Source organism: Astatotilapia calliptera, chromosome 7 (genome assembly GCF_964374335.1).
Source record: "Astatotilapia calliptera chromosome 7, fAstCal68.1, whole genome shotgun sequence".
Taxonomy (NCBI): Eukaryota; Metazoa; Chordata; class Actinopteri; order Cichliformes; family Cichlidae; genus Astatotilapia; species Astatotilapia calliptera.
The window spans coordinates 18,604,666-18,625,007 of record NC_137428.1 but is presented as its reverse complement, the minus strand read 5'-3'; the positions used below and the strand labels follow the sequence as shown (position 1 = coordinate 18,625,007).

Below are 20,342 nucleotides of genomic sequence, written 5' to 3'. Positions count from 1 at the left end.
GCTGTTTTCTTTGCAAATTTGCATCATAGGATTGTTTTTTGTTTTTCCTGCAGTATATAAAAATTGCTGTATCTCCAAAATAAAACTATGAAGACACTCAAAATAAATTTCCTGTGGTGGGAAACTATTTTTTGCAACTTTATTGCATTTAAAGTTTTGAGGGATAAACCTCTTAAATTTCTCCAAGTAGAAATATATGTAAACAAAACAAAAGCGATTTTCAATTTTTTTTGTAGTTTATTGCACTTTTTTGCAATTTATGTAATTACTATGGACTTAATGCATACATATTATTAAAATATGGGCTATAACAGTTGTATTGATGTATAGCAACTTGAAATGCTCCCACAAATGGCACTACAGCATGTAAAAAAAATAATATAAGCTCTGGTGGACTTGGTTCTATAGTAGGTCTTAAAGGGTTAAATAAATATCGGCAAATAATCGTGATCTCAATTTCAGTGAAAATAATCGTGATTATCATTTTTGCCATAATCGAGTAGCCCTAGACAGTGCAGTTAAAAAATAATCTTGGGTGTTTTGCTGCAAAGCTAAATGCAGCAGCCTTGGCTCGACTCCAACCCCCTCTGGTGGACAAACTATGCAACTGTCATAAAATCGCTGAAGGGTGTTTCTCCCACGTCTTCTCTTCTTTATTTTTTTTTATCAGCATTATATATGCGAATATCAGTATATTGGCATATAACCAATATTTGCCAATATATCAGTCAGGCTCAGTCAGGAGCTACAAGTAACTAGCTTGCTTAGCATAAGCGCTGAGATAACTTGTTCAGAGACAAGAATTGAGATTTCCACACTGGCGCTCCATTCTACATTACTTAACCATACATTACCAGATTCAGAAGAACTACATTACTCTTACACTGATGAACTCAGTTGATTGCAAATAGCTCATATATCCAATTGCCAAGCTCTAATCTGGGGCAATATTAGTTTAGTTTAGCTCCTTAAAGAAGCAAGTCCCCTATGCAAAAAATAGGAAAAGAGAGCCAACATTCATAAAGTATTCATAAAGTATTCATAAATACCACATCTAGACATTTGCCAGTGAAATCCCCCAAAACAGAACAGACCCTCTACCGTTCTTGTGCATGAATGCATAAAAATGATTGGCTCTAATTGGCTCTTTGGGGGACGTGATGGAGCAACCACCATAAAGGAAAAATTGCACTTGTATCTGATCATGGTGCTAAATGAAGTAAATTACTGACTGATGGCCTTCTGGGTGAATTCATGTTTGTGCTAGTTTTTTAAAGACAATCAGTAACTGCAGACGCATTCCATATAAAGTTTATTGGGCTTAACGAGGCACTAGAAGTAAAGGATTTATTCTCTGGAGACAAGTTTCATGGCAATCTACTCATGGGATTTTTCAGTTTGGGCACAAGTGCTGCTGTGGGCATCTAATTAGATTTTCACAAATAGCTGGCTCTTCAACAGAGACACAGGTTGGTGATATGACTGAAATTTGATATGACTGTGTCCAAAGTTCTTTTACAGATGGTCAGCAGAATGAAATTGCTTGCTGGTATAATGGAGTCAGGATCATTCTGGAAAGCTACAACATGTTCCTGCACTTGTCTGATGTACCTAATCTAGGTGATGGTGACAGGAAATAGAGACAAATAGACATGAAAAAAGAACAAGATCTAAGGAGCTTAGGCTTTATCAAAAGCCACCAAAGACAGGCAGAGAAAGTGAGAAACCAGACCAGTCAAAGATTACACAGAAATTCAGCTGGGATCAAATTATTCAAAGGAAGCACAAGAAAACATGAAAGAGTTCAGAGTTTAGGAAATTGAGATTCTGCTCCCAAAATAAGCTAAAGCCTCCAGTGCATATCATTATACAGCTTGTGGGCTGTCTCTTCCCTCATTATTCATTCAGTTCTTCTGCCCTGATGGCTTGATGCTTGTGAAGATAACAATGAATGCAGCAAACAGTTTCTCCAACTTTCACTGCAGCAGTTTGTTACATAAAATCTGTAAAGGAAATCACAAAACATGAAAGCCTTGATGTTTTTGTCTTCAGTCAGTCCACTAAAAATACAACAGTTTTTATTTTATCTGTATTTTAACCTATACTGCTTATGCTGCAGGAACACGGTTCTTTGTAAGACAAAGATATTGTTAATAGACAAGTATGAGCCTGTATTGGCCAATCACAGAGTGGTATTAGCAGCTACTGTGGATAATACATGTTGACATGATAAACTGGATAAACTCACAGTTCACAAATGGTGAGATCATCCAGTAGACTGACTTAGACTATTGTTTAAAACACTCTCAGCACTGTATGTAATAGAGTATGCATCAAAGCTGGGCAGATTATGTTTATAATCAAGCTTTGTCTAGTTTGTGAACTGTTCAATGATCCAGTGACAACGACGTTTCTGTTTAAAAGAAAGAAGAGCTCTAGCTTCCCTACTAAACATCCGTTGGTGCCACAGACATCAAATTTAGGTGAGTTCACAAATTTGCGAGTAAAGGACAAACTAAACTGAACTCAATTTTATTTACATAGCGCCAAATCACAACAGCAGTCATAGAAAGCAGCCGCTTTCTATTGTAAGGTAAATGTCCTACAATAACAAAGAGGAAACCCCAACAATCACATGACCTCCCTATGAGCAAGCACTTGGTGACAGTAGGAATGAAAAACTCCCTTTTAACAGGACGAAACCTGTAGCAAAACCAGCTGGAGGCTCAGGAAGGGGCAGCCATCTGCTGCGACCGATTGGAGGCGAGGGGAAAGAGAGAGGATAAAAGATGCACTGTCGAAGAGAGCAAGATAATTAATAATGTTAAAAAGGAACGTTGTGCTCACCTTATGCCAAACAAACGTCTTACTTGAAGTGAACATGTTTGGTGCTACAAAGTATTTGAACAATTTGATATATGTTTGCAACAACTTAACATATATATTATATGTTAGGTTGTGGCCTCAAAGATATCTATGTTAATACAAAATCTCCCACTGAACATCATTGGCTCTGCCAATGTGCGATACAGTAACTGGAGAATTATGCTAGATTGCTTTTAGTTTGATCGCATTCACTGGCTTGTGGGTGCCGTCAGAGGTACAAATGAGTGGGAACAATAAGTAATGTCAATCTGGCACCTTCAGTTATTAAGTTATTAAATCTGATTGGCAGTTTTATACATCATTTTATAACTTCTCTTGTGCTGCAGGCTGATTCTACCAGCTGATGCCAAGCATACATTCAAATCAGAAAGCAGTGGCACCACAACGTCTTGCCTGCACACACTCACATGCTTTATCCTCTTTACATCAATCCTGAGTACGTGGATCCAGATGTCAATAAAGCTACGTTCAGAACCTAGCTTGTTACACTTTTTCAATGGGCAGGTTATTTCAAACAGCTGAACAAATATCGCCATACACATAATATTACATTCACATGATTAGGGCTGAACGATATATCGCATTTGCGATAATATCGCGACATGATCAAGTGCAATTTTCTAACCGCAAAGGCTGCGATTATACTGTGATTATAAGGCTGTCCAAATTACTACCATATCCCAGAATTCATAGCGCGGCCCAGCCAAACTCCAGTTTCCAGCAATGGCGGCCGCTACTAAGTTTTAAAATTACTCATACTAATCTTTCTGGGTCACAAAATAAACTTTTAACATATTTTCAGGCGAGAAAGTAGCTGTGTAAACATCAAATATCTGCTCGGTTTATCAAGATATCCCATATTTGCAAAAGTGCTTCGACGTTTTCAGAGGCGTCTGCTTCCCACCAGCTCGACAGCTAGCCGGGAGCTCGAGGGTTACTGATGCGGCCGAGAACGGCACAACTCCCGGCACATCATTTTCAGATCACCGCGGAGTTTCGCTGCTCGGGTTAAACGTAATATATAAGTCACTTAGACAACCTAAAAATGTTATTGTTGGGCTTTTTTCAGTGTTTTGTTTGTTCGTGAGTAAATCGGTTTGGCTGAGATTAAAGTTATTAGATTAGATAAAATAAAACTTTATTAATCCCCCGGGTGGGTTCCTCCTTGGTTTTCACATAGCTGACTAAACGTCAAACAGAAAACTTATTAAACAGAAGTATGAGACAGTCGAGAATTTACACCAGTGTCTGGTTATATTTTAGATAGCAAGAAGCAGACGGCCGAGTTTATTAAACTCCACCGAGACAGCGGTGACGCTAATCAGAACTAGCCTTCTGATTCAGAAGGCTAGACCGTCCAATTTCACGCCTTTAAACTTTAAAGGTGTGTTTGTGTGTGTGTTTATACAATTGCTATTATGTTTGCACTTTATGTGTAATGTTACTGACTGCAGAGATCAGTAAGATGTGTGTATTTTTTATTTATTAGTTTTATTTATTTAATATTATTTTTTAATTGAATGACTGTCTAGTAGTTCACAGATGTCGAAAAACTGAGTGTGGTAAAGCCACTGATTTTTTTTATGTATATTTCTGCAATCTGCACATTGTACTGACTTTCATTTTAATGTTTACACCAGGGTTCCTTGTCAGCACTTTATGCTCAGATGTTTGTAAGCTAAAAATAAACTATTGTGTATGTTCAAATATACTGTTGTGATTGAAGAAGTTAAATAAAAATGTCAGTCATCAATTCATGCATCACCTCATGTCATCATAACAGAGGTCTGTCTTCCAGGAAAGAACAGTTTAAAATTAATGTAATATAGTATTGGCCATATACTATATGATGTATTGCTTGTCTTTGTTTAATAATACAGAAGACAAAGACCTTAAAAAATAATCGCATATCGCATCGCAATCGCAATATTGGGGCAAAAAATCGCAATTAGATTATTTTCCATAATCGTTCAGCCCTACACATGATTATTACATTTTCAAAGGTAAATAGTATTGCTCAGCAAGTGACATGATACTGGAAATTTATAGTTTTATCTAATATTAATGAATTGTTGTTTAAATAATAACAAACATAATATTTGTGTGTTATTCCAAGGCTACAATGGACAAAGGAGTGCATTTGCAATAAGGTGGTTAAGTTTAAGGCGTGGAATATCTTACAACTACTGGTTGTGGTGTCCATCATCAGTGTCAGGTTAGCTCAGAATTTATAGATTTCAATTTAAGCTGATAACACTTTGTAGTGTAATGTGCAAATTCCACCTTTATACTAACTTTATACTGGCTAGGGTCTGGAAAGCAGTCGTGATAGCTCATGTAAGATCTGCTCATATATCCACAAAGAGCAGTAAGCCTCAGAGTCCCAGTATCACTGGTCAGGTGATCACAGCCTGTCCACAAAGAAGAAACATCTACTAGAGCTCATTATACCGTGGAGCAGCCGTGGTGGGTCATCTAGTCATTGGAAGGTTGCTATTTTAATCCCTAGCTCCGGTCTACATGTTTACATGTGAATTATCCTTGGGAAAGATGTTGAACCCTAAGTTTCCACCCATGTGAGTGTGTGAGTGAATGTTAGACAAACACAGAATAAAGTGCTTTGTGATTGGGTGAATGACGCTAAAAACAAGGTGCCTTTTACTTCAATTAAACACTCGAATGTGCTTTCTATGTATCAGTCCATAATACACATAAATGTGGGACTGCCTTTTGAAAATGCACAGCTTTTAATTCAATTAGATTTGCATAACAGGTTTACATGCAACTTAAAACAAGGTATATATTAATTGCAAGTAGGGCAGGGCAATATGGCCAAAAATATTTATCACGATATACATATGAAAATTTGCAACAACGATATCACTGACGATATAACTGATGCAAGACAAAATACTTTACAACTCCACAACTTTATTAGTGCAAAAAAACCCATCAATGTATTTTCACTTAAAGCAGCTGTTTTTTATGTGCATCAAAGCTAAAAATTTAACAGTGCAAATGCAAATTCCTTGCTGACAGTTTAACCAAAAGGCATTTCCAGTGGAAATTGGTCGACATATCCTCAGCATAACCATGTATAATATCCACAAAACTTAAGAGGTTATACGCACACAATAAGGCAGTATTATGTTGAAGCACAGTACGTATCACTCTGCGAGGCTCCTGACTACGATAACTGTAATGCTCCGAAAATCCATCAAGCGGTGCGGCTTCGTAGTATCGTACTAAAAAAATTTTTGACCGATTTTTGAGCGTCGTGTACCACATAAAATCGATTCGAGGTCAGTAAGCACAGCCAGAATTCCTACATAAGGCACACCGGATTATAAGGGGCACTGTCAATTTTTCAGAAAATCAAAGGATTGATTTTAAGTGTGCCGTATTTCCTGCTTGCATGGTCTACCAAAAATTGTGCTTTGTTGTGTATCTGACGGACGAAAGCCAAACCAGTTCCACACCACTGAAGTTGCACCATTTTTACAAACCAATTCTGGTTCATCCTCTTCATTCAACGATCCGCTTTCGCCCTTCTCATTCTCCGTCGCCGCCGTGCTTTTTCCACCATGTGCATATGAAAACAAAGGCACTACGCATGCGCATTTTACCCATATTCTATCGCAATATTTCATTTTCTTATCATTGCCCAACATTATATCGAACGGTATGATATGGCCCAGCCCTAATTGCAAGCAAGTCCTATAAATCCATATAAATACAAGTTAAATATCACTGTCACAGACAAAGGTTAAAAGAGCTCAGCTTTGGGAAGGAAAGAGATGGTGACTAAGATGAGGTGAGATGAGATAAGGAAGGAAGGAAATAATTTATTGCTTGACTGACTGATGAGAACACTGAACCACATTCATGTCAGGAGGAGTGTTGGTTCACCTGAGTTGATGAGTTCAATTCAAACTGGAAATTAGCCATGCTTTAGCTGTGTCTCCAAATATGGAAATCATAAATTTGCTACATTAAAGGTATCAAGACATCCCAAGTAAGCAGTAGGAAGCTGTTAAAGGAGCAAGAGTAATGTGTAACTAACTGATGGAGGTACGTTTGCATCAACCTGAGCTTAATCCTTAACTGCTTTGTGCATATTTGAACCACGGCACATCTGAGACAGGAGAGGAATGATGAGAGGGAGAGTAATACGGTAGTAAAACAAAAAGAAGATCAGGGTCTTGGGGAGCTGAATTGGGGGAATGGAAGATTGAGACCTTCAGGCTTTATATGTAGCACTTTGGAAGAAGATGAGAGAAGTGAAATGAATGTGCAGGCGCGCACACCCACACAAACGCACACGCGACTCCAAATCACATTTAGAAGTAGGGCAGCCTATCCTGCCAGCTCGAAAGCCTGCAGCACTTTCCTCAATCATTATCCAACAAACGATACTAAAGTACGATAGGCCCAGTTTTATCTGCCTACTCATGCTAAGGAAGAATGCCCCCAGGCAGAGAAGCACAACTTCCAAAGATGGCACGTATATTTTAAGTAATATGACAAACGGACACGTGGTCAAATAGACTTTTTTGTTGCGATTATGAAAAAAAGACTTTTAACCTTGTGTGTCTTTAAAAACTGCCGGCACATTATAGAAAACAGAGTGCTAATCTGAATACAGGGAGTGCAGAATTATTAGGCAAATGAGTATTTTGTCCACATCATCCTCTTCATGCATGTTGTCTTACTCCAAGCTGTATAGGCTCGAAAGCCTCCTACCAATTAAGCATATTAGGTGATGTGCATCTCTGTAATGAGAAGGTAGTGTGGTCTAATGACATCAACACCCTATATCAGGTGTGCATAATTATTAGGCAACGTCCTTTCCTTTGGCAAAATGGGTCAAAAGAAGGACTTGACAGGCTCAGAAAAGTCAAAAACAGTGAGATATCTTGCAGAGGGATGCAGCAGTCTCAAAATTGCAAAGCTTCTGAAGCGTGATCATCGAACAATCAAGCGTTTCATTCAAAATAGTCGACAGGGTCACAAGAAGCGTGTGGAAAAACCAAGGCGCAAAATAACTGCCCATGAACTGAGAAAAGTCAAGCGTGCAGCTGCCAAGATGCCACTTGCCACCAGTTTGGCCATATTTCAGAGCTGCAACATCACTGGAGTGCCCAAAAGCACAAGGTGTGCAATACTCAGAGACATGGCCAAGGTAAGAAAGGCTGAAAGACGACCACCACTGAACAAGACACACAAGCTGAAACGTCAAGACTGGGCCAAGAAATATCTCAAGACTGGTTTTTCTAAGGTTTTATGGACTGATGAAATGAGAGTGAGTCTTGATGGGCCAGACGGATGGGCCCGTGGCTGGATTGGTAAAGGGCAGAGAGCTCCAGTCCGACTCAGACGCCAGCAAGGTGGAGGTGGAGTACTGGTTTGGGCTGGTATCATCAAAGATGAGCTTGTGGGGCCTTTTCGGGTTGAGGATGGAGTCAAGCTCAACTCCCAGTCCTACTGCCAGTTTCTGGAAGACACCTTCTTCAAGCAGTGGTACAGGAAGAAGTCTGCATCCTTCAAGAAAAACATGATTTTCATGCAGGACAATGCTCCATCACACGTGTCCAAGTACTCCACAGCATGGCTGGCAAGAAAGGGTATAAAAGAAGAAAAACTAATGACATGGCCACCTTGTTCACCTGATCTGAACCCCATTGAGAACCTGCGGTCCATCATCAAATGTGAGATTTACAAGGAGGGGAAAAAAATATTTGTGAATGTGGAGATGTTATATTGGTTTCACTGGTAAAAATAAATAATTGAAATGGGTATATATTTGTTTTTTGTTAAGTTGCCTAATAATTATGCACAGTAATAGTCACCTGCACACACAGATATCCCCCTAAAATAGCTCAAACTAAAAACAAACTAAAAACTACTTCCACAAACATTCAGCTTTGATATTAATGAGTTTTTTGGGTTCATTGAGAACATGGTTGTTGTTCAATAATAAAATTATTCCTCAAAAATACAACTTGCCTAATAATTCTGCACTCCCTGTATAGAAAACAGCACATTCACAGTTTCTTCTACAATGTTTCTGACTCATCTTTAAAAACATTCATTACACACTTCTCAGTCTTAACTGTACTCTCCTCCACATCGAAGATGAAAAACAGGTTTGTGGGATGCTTATTAGTTTGTTAAATAAGACTGAAATAACACATTTACATGAATATTTAAACTCTTGGCAATGCCACAAGTTAGACTGGCACATCCTGCTTCTCTCAATGCTCCTTTAAATCATTTGACAACTTAACTGTAGTTGAGTTTTGCCTTATTTAAACTTTTGTGGACATAATTGGAAAATACGCCATAAAATTGAATTCCTACAGCACTGAATTAGCATATTGTTCCTGCTAAAAACTGTTGTTTGCCTAGTGAAGACTGGGATGGAAATCCAATTGAGATACTTTGGCATGACCTTAAGCAGGCCATTCATCCTTAAAAATACTCAAATGTGGCTGAATTAAAGCAATTCTGTGAAAAAGAGTGGGCCAAACTTTCTCTACAGAGTTGTGAAAGACTCATTGCCAGTCATCCCAAAGACTTGATTGTAGTCCTTGCTGCCAAGGGTGAGACAACCAGTTGTTAGGTTTTGGGGACAATTACTTTATCATACAGGGCCAGGTAGGTTTGAATAGCCTTTTTGCCTTAATAAATCTAATATTAAAATACGTTTGATGATCTAAATGTAAGTGTGACACAGGGGCACAGCACTGTACAAAGTATTTAAACTGAGCTCAACCTTAAACAGCAACAGCAGTCACCACATGTCACTGAACCATGCTACTGCAGGTAACCATTTTTTCATTATGAAAAAAATACAATTTTAAAAAGTCAGTGAAGAACAAGACAAATGTTACGAACCTGTACCTGTCAGATGGTGTTCATCCCCGTTTCTCCTTGGAGAGTTGCACATACGCAGACTGGCTGTTCTGTCTATCTCAGCACAATGAGTGTTTTAGCAGAGGGGGTAATTTGGTCATTTGTACTGTCCTATCCACCTAGAACTGGTGTCTTTTCTGGCAGGAACCTGGCATATGTGTTCCAACAATACACAGAAGCATATCCACTTGCTGGTTCGTTGACTTTAGTTGTGTTTGTACTCGAGATTAGCTACGGCAGGCTTTGTGGCAGCATTAACAGTGGAAATAGGCAGGCTACAGGACCGCTCAGGTTCTGGCTATACACTTTCAGAGACCATACCACCGTAATGTAAATCATTTTATATCTAAAAACACACTCCAAATGAGTTTAACTGGTTAATGTAATAAAACCTGAACTGTGTGCTGAGGTACAGAGTCTAATGGACATTGAATGCCTATGGAAAACTGTGCTTTCAGGCTGTGCAGCAGGATTGAGTTCATGGTTTTAGAAATGTCTTTTCCGTTGCTTCGGGTGAGTGTAGGGACATCAGAGTATATAAGACTTGACTAATTGTGGCGCTGAAAGAAAGCATAGCCTTAGGGATGATGATGAAAGGAGAAGCTTGTGTGTCTGTGCATGTGAAGCTGGTACTGGAGACAGGGACCACTTACTAGCCGTCTGTCCAACCATGTGAAGAAAGACTTGCTGTCCCTTTAGGATATTTATCTACCCCACACACCAGGAATATACACCACACTATCAGACAAAATCAAATATTACATAATAGCTAGTGCTCACTTGTGTTGCATATTTTGAATGTGGAATAAAGTTTCCGTGAATTAATTTCCAGTGAACGTTACAGTGAAGCTGCTCTCATGAGCACTTCAAACTGTTGAATTTTTACTACAAAATCAACCGAATTCCACTGAATTATACAATCGGTGGATTTTGTGAGGAGACAAAGCAAATCTGGATGAATGCTTCACATCAGGGTCAGCTTTGGTTCATTCTGAATGATGGTTACATATGACGAGGATCAAAGGTACAAATAACCTTCAGAATAAAAAGGTTTGATTGTGACAATTTAGAAACAAATTAGTCTCTCTCCTCTGCTCCACATTCTGCCTTGTTTCTCAGCATCCTAAAATTCTGCTATTAGTTTTTGCAAACTGCAGTACTGAATACAACTTTTACAAAGGATAAAGACAACTTGTCACATCAAAATAACCAGATGCTGCAGAAAAGAATAGCATTCATCCTGTCAGTTTGAGTATATTTAAAAATTTTGTTGGAATGTGTTCATTTGATTGATTTAAAATATATTTAGTAGCACGTGTAATACTAAGAACTGTGGCATTACAAAGGTATCGGTACTAGACTAATTGCACAGTGACTCAAGCTTGGCGACATCAACTTTACAAAATATAGATTTTCTATAGCTAAAATTCTTCTGTGCCACTTTTTAGTGTTACCAGGCTCAAACGCAGCAGGTCACAAATTGTAACTTTTTTACTGTTAATCAAGAAGACGGTACCACTGTTCACCCCGGGTAAACAAAAGATGAGTGCACCCTTTCAAAGCTGAGATCACGTCTAATCCACTACACATATAGGTCACCGACTATGCTCTTGTACATCTGCCATTAAGCTAGCATGAATACAAAGTAAAAAAAAGACAATAACCTCTCATTATTGTCCATGCCTCTCTGGAAACAGAGTATCCCCCCCATTCACACGTGGTGACCAACCACCCCCACTTTGCTGTAGATCTACAACTGCCTGGAATTAAGCTGTGCTTTCATTTCTCCCCCGGCTTTCTGGAACATGCAGGGTGTGTAACTGTTTTGCAAAACTGTAACTCAGGAACTGTTCATGTTGAGTCCTGACTGCAGTTCAGTCATACCTGGCCATGTTATGTGATTATCTGAAGTGTTTTAATCTAACTTTGAGTCTACAAGAGGCTTTGAGCGAAATGCCTCATTTATGAACGTCACACTCATTCACAAGTGCTATGACTAAGTGGTATGTTTAGGAGCCTTCAGGCACGGGAAAACAGTTGTTAGGGCTAGTTGCCAAAATTTGACCTTTAAGAATTAATGGACGATGGAAACAGACTGGAAGGAAATGAATACTAATATTTCAGTCATTCTCTAAATGATTTGTGCCACTGCCAAATAAGTTGACCAGTATCACAGTGATGCAGTATGTTGTATGACAACTGAGTGAATGAACAAGAAGAATTAAAGAAGATGGTTAAAAACAAACGCACATGCTTTCGACTGCAGATTCCTTCAATTTGTCTGGTGACTTGATGGTTTTTGACATAGACTGTATATAAAAGATAGCCAGATCTCCTGGTTCTGGTGTGTTGAAGTATCAGTGTCTTCAAAGGGCTCCAAAGAAATCATTTGAGCGAAGCTGATAGTTGACAAATACTAGCTAGCTTTTTCTTGCTATCATACAAAATATCACAAATTCTAGAACAAATGCTAATTCATCCTAGATAACTTTCGCCACCGTCCTTTTGTGCATTCAACTGCAGATCAGTTTATATTGCTTGTTATAATATTGTCTTGGAAATGTTTCAAAAAGGTACAATACACACACAAAAAAAACTTGTAGACTTCCAGTTAAATGGCTCAGACTTGTGCAGGTGTAGCATAGACAGATCTCAGTTAGTGCCCATGGACCTGCAGTATCTATGTTAAGCACATGCTTTTGTTATGAAGGTGTAAATGAGCTGAATGGAAGTCTGTAGGATTTGAGTCATATTTGAAACCAGCCTCACGTGGTGTTTAGAGGTACTGCGGTTTTTGGGGTGTCCTTTTGTTAAACCCTGAAGTTGCAGCTTGATAATTGTTGACAAAATCCTGGGCTGCTGGGAGAAACTGGAAGAAGTAATGACAGTACTACACACCAATATTTACTTATTCAACAATCAGCTACTGTCATGTCAAAAACCAAAACAAAACAGTTGTTCTACCTACAGTCGGAGTTATGTCTGACTATAAAATAGGCATGATAAACAAAACTCAACAAAGTAAAACTAACTCATGTAAAAAGTTCTGCTGTACCCCGTGACAGGTTCATCCCCCTCGACAGCCCAATATCTGCATCTGACACAATCATGACAGTTCTGCAAGCTCTCAGAAGACTAACAGAATCAGCGAAGCCAAACTAAAACAGCAGGAACGTGGAAAAAAAAAAGTATCCTTCCTTCTCGCATGGCAGACAGGGGCTCTTCTCATGAGATGATCCAGACAGACGCAGAGACAAATGCAGAAAGAAAGAAAGGATGTAAAAACCTGACTGTTGGCGGTCTGGGAAAGGAAGATGCATCCTGAAAGACACGTGCGGGAGGCTTAAAATCCCATTAGGGCCGATCAAAATTCAAAGAGAAGCATGCGTAGCCTGCCCTCAGCCTAAAATCTATTCCTGTCAGCACTGAGTAGATAGCCAGAGATGGGCTAAATCGAGGCAGTCTATTTTGGTAGGGGAAGAGTGAGGGTATGGAAAGAAAACAGCAGTGGAGAGGGGGGTGAGGCGGGTCGGGGGAAAATGAGAGAGAATAGCCTCAAACTTGTTTTTCTTTGTAGAGAGTCTGTGGCCTCCTGTAAATAGCACACGTTTGTCTCCCAAAGAAATTCCATTACATACACACGCCCTTTTTCTGAGGCAGTGAGCCGTGGAAGACCGCAAATCTTTCCGTGTGGATGCAGCAACACCAGCCTTTGTTATTCTGCCTCGTTAATCGATTGTGGAGGTTGTTAGAATACAAGAGGTCTCACTATTATAGAGCACTCAACCTCACACACACACAGACTCGCAAACTTTCTATGTCACTGGTCACACTGAATGAAGCAAATTCAGACAAAACCAACACAGTATGACCAGTCAGCCATAATGGGAGGACGTCTAACAAAAAAAGCGACTCTGAAAAGATCCACAGGATACAAAATTGTGTCTATTCACTTTCTCTCCGTGGGAATGGCAGGTGTGTGAAAAAACAAGAAAAAAAAAACACCCAAAAACTAGCACGACTCCTGCGTTCTGTCAAACCCAGATCCACTGTTTATACAAAGATGATGGTCTGTGCTGTCTGCCCTTCCTCTCTCCCTTCTCATGTTTGCGCCTGCTTTCTCACATCCACTGAGACCAAAGAGATTAGCCGAGGGATATGAAACGACTACGGCTCTGCCAGCTACCGCACAACCCTGCTAGATTCCAGGACTTCCTTCTCCCAAGTCTTTCTCCCGCTGCCATCAGTTTATTCCTCACTCTCTTTAATCATGCTTCGCACCGCGGAGTCTCTGCTCAGTGCCTCAGCCAAACGGTCGCGCATTAAATCAAAGACGAGCCTCTTTGCTTTTGTAAAAAAGGATGAAGTGAAAATAAGGAAGGCTACTCAAAATACATCTATACAACGCTAATTACATTTCACTTGGAAAACAGACCTAAAACATAAACTCCAGGAGTATTTGGCACATCTGTGTTGACTTTATTCTTTTAGGTTGCTGTTTAGTTTTTGCTGACAAAATCTACATAAAGGAAACAAGTTTGATTAAAAATGGTAGCTTTCTCTAGAAGGTCTGGTGAGTAGGCAACCATGTGTACGTCACACAACTCGGTTCCTCTACAACTGTTGTGGATGCTGGAATAGCTTAGAGCCCGACTGATATATCTTTAGGGCTGATATATTGGCCGATATTAGCTATTTGGCAATATATCAGTATTGGCATCTATAACAGCCGTTGCATGCAAATTTCTAAAGTTAAGAAGTGGTGATGTTGCATAGTTTCTCCACTGCTGGCAACATAGCAGCTGGGCAGTTTAAACAGATAATCCATGTCTTGTGACAATAAAGCAAGATTATTTTTAAACTGCATTCTTATATTGTCCTAAGTATTTCTTCTTCAGTCACCTTTCTCACTCACTGTGTGTTAATAGACCTTTCTGCACTGAATCATATTTGTTATTAATCTCTGGCTCTCTTCCACAGCATACCTTTTATCCTGGTTTCCTTCTCTCAGCCCAACGGGTCGCGGCAAATGGCCCCGCCCCTCCCTGAGCCTGGTTCTGCTTGAGGCTTCTTCCTGTTAAAAGGGAGTTTTTCCTTCCCACTGTCGCCAAGGTGCTTGCTCATAGAGGGTCATATGATTGTTGGGTTTTTCCATATGTATGATTACTACCTTACAATATAAAGCATGTTGAGGCAACTGTTGTTGTGATTTGGCGCTGTATAAATAAAACTGAATTGAATTGAATTAACAAGGCCTCAAAAATAACTACACATAACAAATTCTAGAGAAATGTTTATGCTTCACGAGTCTAAAAGAAAAAATATTGGCCCATATTTTGGAACAAATATGTGTATCAGTCTTAAGTGTGTTTTACGGCTGAATGGGGCTAGTGCAAAGACAACCTCGTGGACAGCCTGTCTACCTGCAGAGAGTGTTTGTTGTCAGATGGAGGCGGCATCAAAACTATGTTTGACGATTGGTCTGTGGGTGATTCCGGCTTGTTCTATGGTTGTTCTGTCAACCATCTGCAGAGAAGAGCGAAGTTCTAAAAGAACTGAAGTGGGACTGTTCTATAAAATGGATTTTTGATCTTTGATTACTTTTTTTCTATGCAATGAATTGAAATAAGTGCAAAAGAATAATAATCAGGTAAATAGGGTGGTACAGTGGTAACGTGGTGAGCACTGTTGCCTCACACTATGAGGGTCCCATGTTCAGCTGGGCACTCTCTATGGGGAGTTTACATGCTTTCCCTGTGCCTGGGTACACTTCCATACATGTTGATGCATGTAGTTGTGAACACATGAAAAAATCTATAAAAATGATACCAAATTGTTTGACAGCCACACTATCATATTTACAGTCATCAGGAGACTATTTGACACAAATCAGAGCTTTAATAATTTCCTATTACGTCATATTTTTTTTAAATACACTAATAGTTGCAGCCTTAGCAGCTTTCTTTGGCTCTGAAAGGAAGTGAATATACAGATATGCACAACCCCAACATGTATGCATCCGAATGAGAGCGCACTCTTAGACATGAACATGAATAATCACTAATGACAAATTGTGTATTTTTATATGGGAGCTTCATAAATACATAGTAAACAGATCTCACTGTGTTGCAAGTGTTGTACATTTTTGAAATGTACAAGATGATCTTTTTCTTGTAGCAACCAGCAGCATCTTCCTTCCTTGTCTGTACCTGCAGCCTGTGCTGTATCACCCTTATGATCATGTTTACTCTACACCTTTATTGATTTACAGGTTTGCTGGAATTGTGGTAAATTTAGAGGTGTGTTATCGTCACCCCCCAACAGCTTTCACAGGTTTATAGAGCAACCCTGCTTTTTTCCAGATGTAGGGTTGCATTATGTTTATACAAATGCGGTTGTACAAATGTTTATACAAATTTGAAGTTCACACTATTGCAGTGTTTTAAATTTACCCGAAAAGGGTAAAACATAGAACCCCCAAGAGATGCTTGCATGAGTGTCCTTAAATCTTGTGCATTTTTCAGGGGGGTAAATACACATTATGACTTTTTAGTAGCTCACACACACTCGGCTAAAGCTAAGAGCTTTGTCATGTTTGAACCAAGCACATCTAGTGAGTCACACTTAGATCACAGGACCAGCCTGGCTGTCTGATTTCGCTTTGTGTTAGCTTCCTGATGAAACCGCCGGCCTTCTGGGGCAAAGATGATAGTAACAATGATATGATTTTATAGCTAGGAGGGGGGCGGAGAGGGGGGGGGGGTCATCATCTTATACTATAAAGCTGATTTGAGGAAAAAAAAAAAAAACTATCCGCTCAACAGAATGCAAAAATCAAAAGCCACAGGCTGAGTTTGTTCAAAGGCAGTCACAACATGTATGTATACGCTTCCTCCCCATTTTTCAAAGAGGCAAAGAGACACAGCAAAGAGAGCCACACAATCCACCTCAGCCCTTTTACTTTTTCATCCTTGCATTGTTTTCCCACGTCAGAAGCCGTGACACGCTGTCCAGGCACCACATGCGTCACTGCCTCCTCGGAACAAATACCTTCTGACAACAGCATGCTCTTTTTTTTTCTACTGTGTGTGCGATTCTCCTATTATTGTAAAGGTAGTTTCTGTCCTCCATCAAGGCCCACTCACCGCTGGACTCACACACTGATGAGTGTGTGAGTCTGTGTGTGTGTGTCTTTGCTTCCAGGCTTAAACATAGGATGACACTGTCTTTGGCTCTTACCCTGATTCTCCTCATGGCTGCCACGATCTCCATCCGACTGTTGGGCCTGGGCACGTCAAGACTACCCACGTACTGCAATAAACACGCAAACACACATACACAAAGCATCAGCGTCAGGTATTGTCCCATGGAAAACAGCTGCACAATTAATATTCCTTAGCCACAAACTGAGATCAGTGTATCCAATCCCTCGTGCTTCTACTCCCAAAGCCATTCTGCCTTCACAAGATTAAATGTGCAATTTCTTTTTCCATTTTCATCCTTGGAAGATAAACAGCCTCCCGAAGACAAGTAGGGGGGGGGGGGGGGGGGGGGTGTTATCAAACGGCACCAAAATTAGGGATCACTTAGACTATTCACTTCAATAAAAGAAAAAAGCCGTCTTCACCGAGCCTCCAACATGTGGTACTGCTCGCCCCAGATCAGCTAACACAGCCAATCACAGATTTTCTTTGCAAAGTGTCAAACAGGGTGTCTCTAAGACAAAATGTGTTTAATGTATGACAAAAAAAACCCAAACAAAGCAAAGCTATGCCTTTTTAATGAGCTCTTTGTGGCTTGCATATATTTGAATACGCGCCTGTGTAATTAAGGGGCTCTGGGGACAATGACGCCTTTGATGTCTCTATCATTTTACAGTAAACTGTCTGAGAGCTTCAGCAACACTGGCCTTAATTTATTGCTTACTTGGTAAATAGGATTTTCCTTTTTTTAAATTTAATAACTCATTGTCTTGTGTACATTCTGCAGCTCATGGTGTTTGAATTTAGAAATGCATCATGCATATTTTTCTTTTTGTTTGTTTGTTTGGTTTTTGTTTGGGGGGGGGGATTCATCTTTTATATTTTACTGTTTTTATCTGACTGAAAAGTGTTGTATATTCACAGTAAATATCAGGTTTGTGCTGAGGAGTTATGGGACACTCAGCGAAAGAAAGGAACAGTGACATCACCCTGCTGCTGAGCAGGCCCAGTGAGATACAAGATACAAGCACCCATGTGAATGAACTTTGGACCAGAAACACTCCCTTTTTTTTTAACCCTTTCGGTTTGCTGATCAAACGGAACAACAAACAGACTCAGAATACAGTTAAAGACGCATGTGCCTATGACTCACACAGCGATTGGTCCATCAATATGACTTTGTGCAAAGTGCCAGATATTTGCTATTTTCAGCTTCTTTTCCTGTTTCACATAAACGGAAACCGAAACTTTTGAAGTCCTGCACTGTTAATCTGACAAAAACAGCGGGATCTAACATCACTTCCACATCTAAGAAAACAGATTTTGTTTTAATTATCTGTTCGCATCTATTGCAAACCATTACTGCTATTATTGGAAATAATCTTAAAAAAAAAAAAAAAGCAACCAATGATGAAAGCAATCACGAGCTGCATCTCCACTATAAAAGCAATCATTAAAGCTGAATACTGTCTGGTTTCTTCGCGATCACCTTAATAATTCAGCAAGTTGGGAAAAGCTCCCAAATGCACTCAAAGCATCAAAAATGATCATCTATCTTTATCGGCTTTTAGACGATTGAGTCATCCCACATCTGCTCCGAGTCCCGTCTTTAACATTTTAGACTTTAGATGTATGCGTGCACTAATAAATGTGTGAGGTTGAGGACCTGCAGGCAAAGCTACCATGTGTTCAAACTTCAGCCCAGTGCACCTGCCGCTCCAGCAGCACACAGCAGGCTCATGTAACTCTGAAAACACTGCATATTAAGGAGGTTCGGGCTCTCTCCGGACTTCACCTTTGCTTGGAAATATATCCCGTGCTGGTAAGCTTCCTCGTTGTGGAGCGGCACCCTCGAGTCCGCCACATCATCCACCAGGTTGTACCTGTTCCTGGTGGGCATCGCGGCTTTCCTGACCTCCTCTCCCGGCACAGTAAACACGGTTCAACCGCTAAACAAACCGGGCTGGAAGCGCTACAGTCCCCATGTGTGCGCACGGCTCGGCTCCAAGAGCGAATTCCCGGCGGAAACGCGGTCCATCGTACCCGCTCCGAGCGTCAACAAGGTCCCGGGTCCTCAAGAAGGACAAAACTGCGCGCCTCTTTTTTTTTCCTGATACAAAACACCGAAAAGACACTTGAGCGAATTCTTCTACACGCAGTAAGCCTCTGACATACAGGAAAACAACACGGATGTCTGTTTCCCACCGGGGAAATCCAACGCTGTTTCGCTCTGCAGGTGATGTTGCCTGCTGGCTGTGCTTTTTTCCCCCTTTTTTTGAATCCCGTCCTGTTGGTGGGAACGCCGCTCTCTCTCTCTCTCTCTCTCTCTCTCTCTCTCTCTCTCTCTCTCCACAAAGCACAAAGCAGGTCCCTCACTGGAGTGAAGTCCCCAAGCATGACGCAACCCAGGAGCTGGGAGGAAGGCCGACGACTAAGTTGGTCCTCCCCTGGGGACATGAACCTTAGAAACCTTTGGAAACCGAAGGTGGGTCTGCTGTGGAAATAAAACTGTAATTAGCTGCTAATCACATCTGGATCACATTTACTCACATTTACATTTTGATCTTAAGTGGGTCGAACCAGCGAGACTGCACGTTCTGTCAGTGTGAAGAAGTTCAATTATGCGTTTAATGCCAGAGATATCTTAAGGGGGGAAAAGGTGAGATTTCATCTGTATTTCTCAGTTCTTCTACACCCGCTTCTCAGCGGTCATTGAATTTGACTGATAATATTCGCAGCAGGTGTCTTCTACATGATAAAGAAATGCTAATGTAATAAATGAAAAAAATCTTCGCAGTCTTCGCGAGTCTTCGCAACTAAATTTCAAGGAACTTACTGTGGACTCTTTGTTAAAATAAACGAAATTTCTATTGTAAACATTTTAAAAACCCATGTCTATTTATTGCTTATTTACTCTGGTGTAGTATGGATGGCTTGGCTTGTAAAACTTACCTAAAAGTCCAAAACGTGTGCCCTCCTTCACACTTTCCAAAATCATCCAGTGGGCCAGATTTCAGTCTTTGCTGAGCAGATTTTGGTCCCTGGGCCTTATGTTTGACACACTTGATGTAGGCTATAGAATAGATCCACTTGCACAAAAGTTCTGTTAAATATCATGCATTGAATGAAACCCCACTTAAAAGTATGACTGATACAGTTTGGAAAACCATCAGACCACTCAAAACCCTCATGCCATATATCCGCTTATTTCTTATTTCATCATCCAGTGGCTCTGTTGGACCATGAGCCCTGGGCTGTTTTTCTCCACATTAAAGACACTTTTCAGGTCTGATCAGCTCATGCTGCTGATTAAATGGCTGGGATTCACACACATCAGCC

The 20,342-nt window shown here is 40.2% G+C and overlaps 1 protein-coding gene across 3 annotated transcripts in view; it reads right to left on the bottom strand.

The window, feature by feature from the left end:
- LOC113025520 (carboxyl-terminal PDZ ligand of neuronal nitric oxide synthase protein) overlaps positions 1-19,358 on the bottom strand; it is a 57,108-nt gene extending 37,750 nt beyond the window's left edge. Inside the window, exons 1-2 of one of the 3 annotated variants that reach the window (XM_026173362.2) lie at positions 18,799-19,358; positions 17,041-17,112 (exon numbers count right to left, since the gene is read on the bottom strand). In XM_026173362.2, coding sequence (XP_026029147.2) covers positions 17,041-17,112; positions 18,799-18,903 — 177 coding nt within the window. In that variant the 5' untranslated portion in view covers positions 18,904-19,358. Of the gene's footprint in view, positions 1-12,856; positions 12,999-13,087; positions 14,345-17,040; positions 17,113-18,798 lie in introns of those variants that run through there. The other 2 variants (XM_080303571.1, XM_080303570.1) reach the window with 2 other exon arrangements.
- Between the last annotated feature and the right edge of the window lie 984 nt (positions 19,359-20,342).